The sequence below is a fragment of the Brachypodium distachyon genome, chromosome 4, assembly GCF_000005505.3.
Source record: "Brachypodium distachyon strain Bd21 chromosome 4, Brachypodium_distachyon_v3.0, whole genome shotgun sequence".
NCBI lineage: Eukaryota > Viridiplantae > Streptophyta > Magnoliopsida > Poales > Poaceae > Brachypodium > Brachypodium distachyon.
This window is the reverse complement of record NC_016134.3, coordinates 38,148,185-38,161,601: the sequence shown is the minus strand read 5'-3', so window position 1 is coordinate 38,161,601 and position 13,417 is coordinate 38,148,185. Positions and strand designations below refer to the sequence as shown.

Genomic DNA, 13,417 nt, shown 5'->3' with positions numbered 1-13,417 from the left:
AGCCTGACCCACGGGTGATGCTGCTGCAGCATGCCTCTCGAACTAGTGTAGCCGGGCAACCCCCGATTGTAATCCGCTTGTTTCTATGAATAAAGATAAGTGTTTTCCTCTAAATTTCAAGTTGATTCGTCTCCTGCTCTAGGTGCACAGAAGTCTCTTTCCATCCTTGGCTATGAGTAGGGGCTGCCGGAGTCTCGAAAACAAAATTCCCGTTGCTGGATCACTCCGGCACGGGGTCGTGCCATTGCCGGTTCCCCGCAACGTGCACCACGCAGCAGCTGCGTCTTGGGAATAGGAGAGTGCTCACACCCATGTTTGGTATCGACCCTTCTGTGCCCGGGGGCTGGGAGGCAGGAGGGCTATCTGTGCTGTACCTTTTTTCGTGCATTTCGAAATTTTTTGCAGCATCTCGGGCTTGGTAAGGATCTGACGTGCAGGATAAGGTTAGGGGCAGACACATTGTGATACTCGTGGAGTACTCACGGGCCGTGTCGTCTAGCGGACAGCCACTGGTGCATGGCGACCGCATCAAGGTTCTTACCGCAGGAGGGTGTCGCCACGTGTGCCGTGGTGGCTCGGCGCGCGCGGGGGCAGGATTCTTCGCCGTGCCTACAAAAGGGCATGGTGGCCACGGAGCAACTCAGGGCAAAGTTAAGGAGATGGCTACAAAGGCGAGGGAGGCCACATTGACACGGTGGGGGTGCATGCCATCCGTGCTCAGTGCCGATGGGTGCACCGCCACCGTGCCCTTGCCGAATCCCTCCAGCAGGCGGTTCCAAGGCGAGGGTTGCCGCAGAGATGCTGTGGTGGTGCATGCAATCAGTGCTCAGCGCCGATGGGTGCACTGCCACATCGTCCTTGCCGCGCCCCTCCAGCAGGCATTCCAAGTGCAGAACTGATATGTTCAACATGAGAACAGACAGCTAAGTGCATTATCCTAGGCGCCGAGCTTTCTAATACTCAATGCTGGCTCGTTGGTGTGGGTCGGGTCTTGCGTGTGGCTCAAGTGTTAGAGGCACGTTTGCGGGGGGAGTGCGCTCCTCATGTGGCTTGCGGGTCCGTCCCGTAGGCGCGTGCTTGGGAGTAGCTAACCTGCAAGCGGAGTGGCTCGCCGCTGCTACTTGGCCCCAGGTTGGCACCGCGGGTCCGTCCCGGGTCCCTGGTCTGGTTAAGTGCGAGTCCCCGGCAACACAAAGCGCAACACACGAGGGCTGGAGGATCCACCCTGCGAGTCAATTCCAGGAGCAAGTACCGAGTAGAACCAGAAAACGAAATTTCTAAAAGTAGCAAATGATTACATGGACTAATAAAACCATAATTGTTCAACGGCGCCAAGCGCCACTTGCAGCAAGCAAAATGAAAACAAAGCTTGCAGGGGACTAAGACGGCTGGTTGCCGGGGGCTTCCGCTGGGGGCTCCAACTTCGACACCGGCTCCGGCTTCCTCTGCATCCGCTCCACCACTTCTTCGACGAACTTGCTTACCGCCCTGGTGTGGGAGGGGCCGTCCTCGCTGTCCGACCACATGTCCAGCAGCATCTCGAAGGAAAGTCAGGGTGGTGGTAGTGCACCCGGGGGAGGATCGTCTCGGCGATCTCCCTAGTGCACGACGCTATCTCCCCATCGCAGAACTTGGAAATCCACACGTCCAACGCCCCGAGCTTCCCCACCATGTCGGAGAAGAACGGGATCAGGGTGCTGACATCCGTACCGTCCTCCTTCGCGGCTTGTAGCTCGAACCTCGGCAGCAGCTTGCGTACGGTCTGGGCGATCTCGTGCAGCTTCTCGGTCTCCTTCCGCCGCTGCTCCGCCAACTTGTCGTGGTTGCCACGCGCCAGCGCCAACGCATGACTGGCCTTGCGGAGGAGATCCGTGATCCACACGATCTCCTTGGCCTTGCCCACGTTGTCCTCGCCCATCTTGAGGAGCACACCCCGGGCAGTGGACAATTCGGACTCGAGATGGGCGCTCTTTTCCTAGGTGGAATTGAGCTCCTTCTCTCGCCGCACCAACGCCGCTGCCGCGTCCTCCGCAGCCTTGGCCTGCTCCTCCAGCTTCGAGCGCAGCGCCTGGAGTTAGGAGGAGTAGCTGCTGATCAGCTCGCTCTTCTCGTTGTGGCGAGCTTGAGCTGTTGCGAGCACCTCCTCGTGCTCCTTCTTGGCCTTCTCCCGCGCCACGGCCAGCGAGTCTAGTACTCGCTGGTGCTCGGCGCGTTGGGCCTCCAGTTGCCGGTGGAGCTTTGCCTCGGGGACGACCGGCGTTGCGGCCTCGTCCCTGGCCTGCCAAGCCAGGCGTGTCTCCTCCCTTAGTGGGGAGAGCTCATGCCGCTCCCTTTTGACTTCCTGCCGCACTTCGCCCAGCTGACCCTTCGCGAGCTCGTGGTGCTCCCTCACCTTGTTGAACGAGGTGGCGAACGCAAATTGCTGCTCCTTGATGGCGTTGAGGAACTGGTGACCCTGATCGTAGATACTTGGGTCCCAGGTGATTGGGTCCTAAGTCGCCCCGGCAAGGATGCTGAGGTCTAGGCTGGAAGTAGCGGCGGACGAGGACGAGACCCACGCTGCCATGGTCTGGCCGGGGGGAGCATCGTCCCCTTGCAGGGGAGCCGCCTGCTGCTCCCCAGCCACGTCTTCCTCCACACCCGCGCTAGTGGGTTGCGGGTCTGGTGGGGGGCCACGCCCCCGACAGGAGTCGCCTCCTGCTGAGCGGCTGCGGGGTCTGCGCCTCTAGCCTGCGGAGCCGGGGATGCGCCATCGAGCCCCACTCCGGTAGCGGCGGTGGGTGCCACCACCGTCGTATCTGGGGCGGCGGGGCTTGGCGAGGGAGCCACCTCCGGCTCGTCCCTCAGCTCTGCGTCCTCGACGTCAGAGGTGAGGTCGATCACGGTGTCGTCTGCCCCCGCTTTGGGCGCACCGGGACCTGCTAAAAGAGAAGAATGAATATCCCAAGCTAAGATGGGGTACCCCACGACGAGCGCAAGGGAGTTCTCGATGATTACCTTGCGGGCTCGCCGTGCTTGTGGGGGGAGGCTTGTCTGAAGGAGCCCCAGTTGCCGCGGCAACCGCCAAGGCGCCCGCAGCCGTTGCAGAGGAAGCAGCAGCTGCCGGCGCCCTTGGTCGCCGCACTAGCGGCACGTCGTCCTCGTCCTCCGCCTCCGGCTCGGGGAGGACTGTCTTGGCCCCGGCAACGCCGCCAGCCTCGTCGCCGGAGGACTCACCGCCGGGCCAGCTGGAATCCGATCCCCCTCGCTCTCCTTGGCCACTTGCTTCCCACGGGCTGCGGGTGGCGGAGGCTTCGGGGCTGGGACCGGGGGATCGGACATCAGCCCCCACTCGTTGCAGGGTGGGTAGCTGCCGATGATGTCATGGAGGCCCGCGATGCCGGCGTGAAGGGATGGAGCCCTTGGGGGCAGCTCCGCGAATGGGACGTCCTCGCCGGTGTTCCCTTCACCCATTCCTGGATCACCTCCGGTGTCACACCCACGCTATCTAGCCGCGTGGAGTCGCCGGGCCCCGTATACATCCACGCGAGGCGGGACCGCAGCTGCAACGACGCGATGCGCCGGCTGATGTAGGTGAGTGCCACATCCAGATCGGTGAGCCCCGCTAGCCGCAGGGCCTTGATCTTCTTGATGATGGGAAGGAGCTCCGCGTCCCGGCTGTAGCGGTCCCGCCAGCTGCCGTTACTCACCGGCAGCTCGGTGGGCGCGTGAATGAACTCGTCGGGCTCATCCACGCGAACCCAACACCAGCTCCTGTGCCACTCCTTCTCAATCTTCTTCTCGCTTCGCACGATGAACTCCGACTTCATCTTGTCACGGGCGCGGAACGAGACCCCCGACGACATCACTCCGGACTACTGACGCGCGGGTAGAAGTAATGGCGGAACAACGCCACCGATGGCATCACCCCGACAAACCCCTCACACAGAAATTTGAAGACGGCGAGAAGGAAGAGGGAAGTGGGGTGGAGCTGCGCAACCTTAAGCTGGTACGCCGTCATGAGAGCATGGACGAAGAGGGAGTACGGAGGTATGAACCCAGCAAGGATGAAGTGGCCGAACACCCGGAAGTCGTTGTCTTGGTGGTCGCCGCCGGCGGGGAAGATGAGCGTCTCGCCGTACTCGTTGAACCAGGTGGTGACGGCGTGCCGGAGCTTGTCGACCCCTTCGCCGTTGTAGCCGGGCTTGAAGAAGGCCCGTGTGGCCCTCATCTCCCGGTTCTTCTGGTCATTCTCCGACAAGGGCTTCTTGGGGGCTTTCTCGCCATTGTCGACCGCAGAGCTATTGGAACCCTTCCATCTCTTGGGAGCCGTTGGCGCCATGAGGAATGTGGGCGGCGATTAGCAGGGTTTAGGGGCACAAGGAGGAATGGGGATGAGGTGGAAGGACTGGGGACTAAGTGTTTGCCCCTCAGCACAGCGGTAGGGTCTTATAGCACCCTAACTCTGAGCAACGGTTACATCCGCACCCTACGGATGTGCTGGGGATAACTATGATTTAAGAGGAGAATGCGGGATGTGGCCTTAACCACCAGAAATTAAAGTGGGGTTAGGGCGTAAATCTCGCCCCCACTTCTCTGCCCGTAACGGCGGAGCCCTTGGAGCAGCACACGAACGGGAACCCGGAACGACTCGAGACCCACGTGTTGGTTAAGGGCGTAGCCCGGCAACCGACCAAGGATTACTTCGCCCGGGAATCGGCATTGCCGGCCCATGCTCGGGGGCTACTGTCGCACCAGTGGCACCCGGGGTACCACCATTGCGCAACACGTGGGTCGCCTCGCTTGCTCCCCGCAAGGACTGCACCCTGGGCAGCCCGGTGCAAGCTGCCCGGGAAGCCACCAACCCGGCAGGACTAGCCGGGCTGCGGGGGTTGCCCCGGATGGCAGCGCGAAGGATCCCGTCAGGGTGCCCTCCGGGAAGGTCACTTCCCGGGGAGGGTGTTCCCTGGCGTAGGCGCTTACAACAGGGCCGGCGCCCAGAGCAAGCAGAGTATTGGCACCACGTGGCCGCCCGGCAGGCACCTTTTGCACAGGGCTGGTCAGGGCGTGGAGTATGGCACAAGCAAGCATTAAATGCTCCGACAGAAGGGTGGTTCCCTATCAAGTCAGCCCACGATGAGTGGCCCGCTGTGAATCCAAGGCACGTACCGCCCAAGTTACAGTGCTTTGTACCATGCATGCATGCCAGCGCAGCAAGGGCAAGCTGCCTAGGGTCTTTGCCCGACACTTGTCCCCCATGCACCGAGGCACCTGTGGTATCCCCTTGAGTATAATAGGAGGACCAGCGCCAACAGTCGGGGGGTTGGGTTCTCTCTAGATTGCACTTCAGTGGAGTTAGAGTTCGGGTCTTTAGCTGAAAGTAGCAAGTAGCCACTTAGCAGAAAAGGAAGAGAGCGCCCGGGGACTCCCCCGGCAACTTGTAAACACTTATTCATTGGCTAATAAAAACTCAGAAGCAGGATGTAGGGTTTTACACCTCCAGGTGGCCCGAACCTCAAAGATGTGCAAAAATTCACTGGATGCCTAGCATCACTAAGTCGTTTCGTTAGTCAGCAGGGTCAAAAGGCAATGCCCTTATACCAGCTAATGAAGAAAACCAACAAATTTGTGTGGATGCAACAGGCAAAAGTAGTTTTTCAAGAACTGAAGAAGATGATTGCTACGGCGCCGATATTAGCCTTGCCGATGGTCACAGTAGCTCGTAGGTTAGCACAATCTATGTGTCCTTTGTGTCTAGATAGCCAGTCCATCCCTAGGATTACATCTAAACCTTGGGACTCTAGTACGATAAGGTCTGAGGGAAAAGTCTCACTGCCAAGCCTTATCAACACTCCATGACAAAAATGGTCTGCTCGGAATTCTTTCCCAGGGGATGTCACTAACAACGGTGTTCTAAGTGCTTTAGTGGCTACCCCATGCTTTTGCACCCATGCTTTTGAAATGAAAGAATGCAATGCTCCAGTATCAAATAATATAACTACTAGGTTGGAGTTGATAAGGAACGTACCAACTACGACGTCCGGTGATTCATAAGCCTCTTCTGCTGAAACATGGTTCAGCTTGGCCTTCACAAAGGCGTTAGGCCTCTTGTCTCCCTGGTTCTTGTTGCTTTGCTGCTTCTCCGGACACTGTGTTGAGCAGTGTCCCAATTTGTGGCAATGATAGCATTCCACTTGACTCAAGTCCTTCTTCTCTGAGGTTGATCCACTGCGGTGCTGACGGTGTCCACTGCTGTTGCTGCTGCCATTACCTCCATGGTTGCTTCCACAATGCTGACTCCCATGATGGTGGTGCTGGCACTGATCCTTGTGCTGGTGGTGGCGTTTCTCCTCATGGGATCGTCCTGATGAAGAACGAAAGTGACGGTAAGATAGCTAGTACACACAGACCCGTAAGGATCCGGAATCTCTGTGTATTCTGTACTAGTCCCCAATAGCTAGTACACACAGTCCAAGATGAAATACCAAAAACACATGTCTTTTATTAACTATAACCAATAATCCAGAGTACATATTTTGTTACACAGCGGAAAATCAAATTGAACACCAATGAGTCCATCAACGCCACAGGCTTGTTGAGTATAGACCGGCGACCCTGCGTAACCTTTCTTCATACGTCAACATCTGCACATGATAGGTGCAGGTCAGTGCATTGAATGTACTTGCAAGTAGATACCTGTGTGGTTAGGAGAAATGCAAGTACCTGCTTAAGGATAAGTCCTAAATAGGCTTCTACGATTTCTTTTGCAAAAAGCCAGTTTTGGATTTTGAAATAATCATAATACTTTTTCTTTGGAAAACTCTAACTCTAGAATTTTGTAGGAAATAGTTTTTGAAAACTAGTATATCAAGTGGAATCTGCACCACAAGACCTAACTCTGTGATCTGCCATCAGTGCTTCGATGACTCACAAAGCTTTCCCTTACTATGCATTATGGGCCAAACGGACGCTCACATAGTAACCCTGACTCATTCTATGGATACTTCCATCGAGTAGAAACTCATTCTGTGGATACCATCGAGTCAAAATAGTTTTTGGTTTTTCAAAACAAAACTAGAAGATCTCCTCTTGACCAGACTTAGTAGCTCAATTCGCCCGTAACCAGAGGCATGGCTAATCGATTAGATTGACACTCTGCAGAGGTTTGTACACTTTACCCACCAGACACAATCAGTCCAAAGTGTTGCCTAACGACAAGCGTGCGTAACAGGTAAAGATTGTGATGAAGTCTTTCACTAGAAGCCCCCTATACTTAATCCTGGCACCGGCCGCCCCATATGAGCACATTGGCCCCTCTCCGGATGACGATACCAAAGTAAGGGTTTTCCGCTACTTACTCGACTAAGCCAGAGCCATAATAGCAGGTGGTTGTACAGGTAAGCTTTTGGGTTCCATTGGAAAAGACTTGAACTTTTTGATACTGGACGGCGGTCCCCACCGAATTCCTGAGCAGCTGCAGAGCCGAACTGGATGCTGCCCTTGTCAACAACCAAAAATGGTCTCAGACATACCACTCCGCCCAGTGAAAAACATTTTTGGGTTTTATTTCGAAAATATTATTGCCAAACATATGCCGGCTCAAATGAGCACTTAATACTTCGATAGTTTTGGGTCCCTCCCGGTACAATAATGCAGCAACCACTTCGTAAAATCTTACAAGTAATAGCTTAGGGTAATTGGTGGCATGACAAACAACCTGTAGGCATACTACATAGGTCATAACTAATAGATTGCAAACGCATTTTGAAAATACTTTATAGAGAATAAGACCTACACATGCATTCTTATAATTTGTAGAACAAAGTAGCATATGCAAAAATATAGGATTCTAGATGATCAAAGGTATCACTTGCCTTGGCCTGTGTTGATACAAACTTCTTCTTCACGACGCTCAGTACAATCACACTCCGAATCATCTATCGTGAAGAATAAATAACAACAATAACCACATTGTTCGATAACTCCAAATAAATCCAAATGAAGAAAACCAAAAGTGATAATCAACGATTATCTTTATTGCTAAAGCATAGATAGGGTTTTAGAAAGAATGGATATGGTTTGATAGGTATTATAACTAAGGAATAAATACTAAGCCCTTAATATCCCACATGTTTTATTTATGAAAACATGAACAATGCACATCTCACGATTCAACTAAATTATGGCAAGATATGCAACATTATGACAAAGCTACCATGGAAACTATGCATCTTAGGTGAACATGATAGATAATAGAAAGCATCAAGTTAATTGTTGTTCTAGCATGCTATGCTGCTGTTATTTAGTTAAATTAATTAATTTGAATGCATCTATGCAATGCAAACACAACTATACATTTAATTTATCAATGCAAATTGATAAAGCTACATGAGAGTTGATTTTATTAGTTGTGGCTTATTAACATGCAAAGGCTAGTTATGACATAAAACTCATGATGCAATTTATAGGTATGAAAATAGATTTACACAAACTACTTTAGTGATACCCAGACCTAGAAAAGATTATAAAGAACCTAGAGTTTATGATAATCAAGATTATAAAAGAATCTCTAAGTTGTTTGGGACAAAATAGAGAAAGGAAAACTAATCTAAATGAGTTGAAGACAAGGACATGTTTGATCAGATCATAACATGTGATAAATGCAAAGGAAACTCGGATTAGAAATAAGAATCTGGGATTAGAAATCAATACAAAAGGCTAGGATTGAATTGGAGTTGAAACGGTGAAGTTCTGGCTGTTAACAGATCCAAACTTCTATGGATCATCCGATACTGTAGATGAAGATGAAAAGGTGCACAAAGGGGTTCAGAATGTAGGGTTTGATGTATTATTGTCAAGACAAAAAGAATTATAAAATTTGGAGAAATGGATCAAAAGATAGGAACTTCGGAATACAGCTAATCAATGTTTCAACACAGATAGCATGTAACAGTGTTAACAGATAGCAACTTCGGTTGACGATGCACTAGTGTAGATGATACATAACTTGTGCAAGAAGTACACTGATGTGTAGAACATGATGTAGTAGATAATCTACCGAAGTTTTGAGACCAAACGGATCTATGGAATATTCTACACGAATTTCGAAACATGGCTAATCCAGAAGCAGGATGCTGTGAATAGCAACTTCAGATAAAGATTAACTACTGAAGATAATCCATACGTGGCATGCAAACTAATCTAATCTGTAGAGCATGACGTGTTCTAAGCATAGCAGAAAGAATCGGCTAAATAGAATGTACGGTTGACGATCTACAAGCTACTGAAGTAGGCTAATCAAAACAGACTGCAGCTCGAAAACAGAGCAAGAAAGCTCACCGGAGAAGATGAAGTTCGCCGGAGTTGATGGGATTCAGTCAAAAAGAGGTTTCCGAAGGCGAGGCTGTGGTGGATGGTGTTCTAGGGTTCGAGAGAGGTCTAGTGGTGGTGATGGCTCGGGCTAATTTGGGGCGAGGTGGTAGGAATTGCTCGCCGGAGTTCGCATGGAAACGGCGACGAAAACTCAAAATTGGATGCGGGATTGACAGCGGCTTTGAGCTAGGTTTCGAGGGATAGGTTGGGACTCTTGAGGGCGTCAGGTTGGAGGCTTTTATAGGGCGCGGGGCGCTCGGGATAAGGCCGGCGGCGTGTGAGATTTGAACGGGATCGGTTTCGCTTAAAATTCGGACGAGATAGAGTCTGGGATGGTTTGATTCTTGTTGGGATGGATTCCTTGCCATGTGGGTCACGAATTAGAGAAGAAAACACGAAGAAAAACGGTTTGGATTTTGGAATTCGAGGTGGAGGCGGCCATGGAGTCCTGCTCGTCCTCTAGCTCGAGCTTGGGCTCGGCTGTGGCGCTGCGCGGGTAGCGGCAAGGGCAGGGATGGCGGCGACCGGCGGAGAAGAGCGGAGGCGGCCAGGGATGAGCTGCAGAGGAGACCAAGCGACCATGGCTCTCGGCCAGGAGGTGCACGGGCAGAGAACTCCTGTGCTGTGTGCCTGTGTACGTGAGGAAGAAGAAAGGAAGGAGAGAAAAAGAAAAAGAGAAAAAGAGAAAAAGAAAAGAAACGAAAAGAAAAGAGAAAGAGAGATGGGCCGTTGGATGAGAGATTGGATGGCTGAGATTAGAACTTACCCCTTCGGGGCACTTAAGTGGAGACGGGTTTCAATAGAATATGCCTCCTCACAGAGAAAACGTACTCCGCGGAAGAAATAGAAAATGAAATAAAAGAAATCGGGGTTTCTGGGTTTCTAAATCGCCAGAAAATCAAATAAGGCAAATAAAATACCAAACGGCATCAGAAAATTCCATAAAATTCCTAAAATTCCAACTACCTGTTTGGAAGCTAGGAAAAATAGTTTCCTCAAGGAATATAATTTATAAAAATATTTTTAATGCATATAATCACTTTTAAGGTCCAAATGAACTCCCAATTAAATTGTAAGATCATCTCCAAACTCAAATATGGTCAAAATGATATGCATGTGACATGAAAAAGGTAATAACATCCAAATTAGAAAAATTGGGATGTTACATATGGCGGCAAAGAAGCTGAAGCATTATTTTGATGCACATCAGATCCGGGTTATATGTGAGGCGCCCATCTCGGAAATTATGCACAACAAAGACGCAAGCGGCCGGATAGCAAAATGGGCTATTGAGCTAGCACCCTACACGCTGCAGTACGATAGACGGGATGCCGTCAAATCTCAGGCTCTGGCGGATTTCTTGGTGGATTGGGCCGAGATGGAATATGAACCACCGCTCCCTGAAACTAACTACTGGAAGATGCATTTTGATGGCTCCAAGATGAAAAGCGGGCTTGGTGTCGGCATAGTTTTGACCTCGCCAAAGCGCGACCAACTTAAGTATGTGTTGAAAATTCATTTCGCAGCATCCAACAAGGTTGCCGAGTATGAGGCGCTTGTGCACGGACTGAAGATGGCAAAAGAAATTGGAGTTCGCCGAATTCAATGCTTCGGTGATTCCGATCTGGTAGTCCAGCAAGCTTCCGGCAATTGGGATGCATTGGATGCCAATATGGCGCTATACCGGTTCCATGTTCAGAAGATCAGTGGTCACTTTGAAGGGTGCGAATTCCACCATATACCGCGAGCGGAGAACGAGGCAGCCGACACTCTGTCGAAGCTCGGCTCAACACGACAGGCCATCCCGGCTGGTGTGGCATTGGAGCATCTACGTACACCATCCATCAAGCCATCACCAGAATCGGAATCAATCTTTATACCAGAGAGCTCAAAAGTTGACGTCACCCCCATGGACATTGACAATGGTAGTGGTTCTAGTGACCCAGGGACTGAGCGTCCTAACTCGGCGGAAGCAATGGCGGTTGAGCTAATGGAGATAGACGTACCAGATGAGCCGGTCTTTGCCACACGTCCCGTGCCGGCTTGAGCACAACCGATAATGTCTTACCTCAAAGATGTGAGTCTCCCGGAAGAGGAAGTGTTGGCAAGGCAAATTCAGAGAAGGGCAAAGGCATACACCATCATCAATTGCGAGCTATACAAGAGGAGTGTCACTAACGTCCTGCAGCGATGCGTTGACCCAGAAGAAGGGCAAGAGATACTCCAGGATATTAATCAGGGAGAGTGGCCATCATGCATCTTCTCGTCGGCCTGGGTAGAGAGAGCTGAAGTGAGTTGACCCACCTCGATCTTGTGCGCCTCCGCCTGCGCTGCGACCTACGCCTTCAGCCGGGCCACTTCATCCCGGTGTTGCTCTTCGAGCCGGGTCTTCTCATCTATTTAGCAGATATGTGTTTGTCGTCGCACGGGGCTCCGACACCGGGGGTGCGACCAGGTGTTGACGATGGCGGCAGCCTCCGCCTCCGGGATGGAGTAGGAGAGGCTGGACAAGCGGTTGACGAAGCTCCGCTAGAAGAATTGGTCAAGAAATGCAACGGTTGCCAACGATATGCCAGCAAGACTCATATGCCGGCATCCGAGCTCAAGACTATTCCAATCACTTGTCCATTTGTTGTTTGGTGTTTGGACATGGTGGGACCATTCAAGCGGGCGCGAGGAGGCATGACGCATATCTTGGTCATGGTGGACAAGTTCACCAAATGGATTGAGGTGAAGCCGATACGAAAGTGTGACGGCAAAACCGCGGTATCATTCCTGAAGGACATTATTTTGAGATATGGTTACCCGCACGGTATCATCATGGATAATGGAACGAACTTTGCGGAAGGACCTTTTGCACGATTTTGCACGGAAAAGAAAATCCGGCTAGACATTGCCTTCGTGGCACATCCTCAGTCCAATGGACAAGTTGAGAGAGCAAACAGCATGGTTCTAGTCGGCATAAAACCTCAGTTGATTGAACCACTAGAACGCACTCCAGGATGCTGGCTAGATGAACTCCCAGCTATGCTATGGAGTCTCAGGACAACGCCAAATCGCTCTACCGGCTACACGCCATTTTTCCTCGTATACGGGGCGGAAGCTGTCTTACCATCCGACATTGAACATGACTCTCCGCGAGTGACCATGTATACGGAGGCCGAGGTAAAAGAGGCCCGAGAAAATGATGTTGACCTGCTCGAAGAAGCACGGGAATTAGCTCTATCTCGATCGGACATCTATCAACAACACCTGAGGCGTTATCACAGCCGGAGGGTAAACCCGCGAGTATTCCGGGAAGAAGACCTCGTGCTCCGACTTGTGCAGCGCACAGCCGGCATGCACAAACTGTCGCCTCCCTGGGAAGGACCCTTCATTGTGAGCAAAGCGCTGCACAATGATTCCTACTATCTTATAGATGCGCACGATCCCAAAGCAAACAGAATGTATCGGTCGGGCGAGGAGACCAAGAGGCCATGGAATGTAGCTTTACTTCGTCCGTTCTATACTTGAAAGATGAGTATTTGTATCGTTTTCTCCTTATGTTCAATGTTTTGAGACAATAAAATTATCCGTCGGGTTCTCAAAAGGAACTCGGAGACTTCCATGCTATTTACGTGTTATATTGCAATTATCATTTTGTATGTCGGCATGGCTTAGTTGTGTAATCTTATGTCGGTTTAGTACTGTGTCGGTATTGAAAATCCCCTCTATGACTTCGCTGCTGTCCGCAACCTGGCTTCATGGCAACCTAGAGATTGGGAACGAGATAACTGAACAAATGAAAAACGATTGCGGAAACAAACAAAGAAGCGAGCCGAGATGCGCGTTGTTTCACTTAACCCGGCATTTCATTCCGGTTTCGGGTATTTCCAAGCGAGTTTGTCGAGTTTAATTTTTTGAAAAGGTTGTTCTATGACTTCGAGATTCATACGTCGAAGGCCGACAAGGCAGACAAAAGAACTGAAGTCATAAAATTTCACCAACAGAAAAAATAGACTCGGCGCCGACGCGAGTGGCCGACTCTCGCCACTCATCCAGACGGTCCTTCACCTCCAGCAGGCGC

At 51.4% G+C, this 13,417-nt stretch overlaps 1 protein-coding gene across 8 annotated transcripts in view; it reads right to left on the bottom strand.

Moving 5' to 3' along the window:
* LOC106866728 overlaps nt 1-13,417 on the bottom strand; it is a 43,523-nt gene that overhangs the window by 21,109 nt on the left and 8,997 nt on the right. For 3 of the 8 annotated variants that reach the window (XR_002960385.1, XR_002960390.1, XM_024455155.1), the window contains one exon: nt 6,008-6,343. The exons of 1 other annotated variant lie outside the window; for it this stretch is intronic. Coding sequence is in view for 1 of the 7 variants with exons in the window: in XM_024455155.1 (XP_024310923.1) it covers nt 6,008-6,343 (336 nt within the window). In the remaining 6 variants the exon portion in view is untranslated. Of the gene's footprint in view, nt 1-6,007; nt 7,917-13,417 lie in introns of all 8 variants that reach the window. 4 more of the 8 variants (XR_002960383.1, XR_002960388.1, XR_002960384.1 and 1 more) reach the window with 2 other exon arrangements.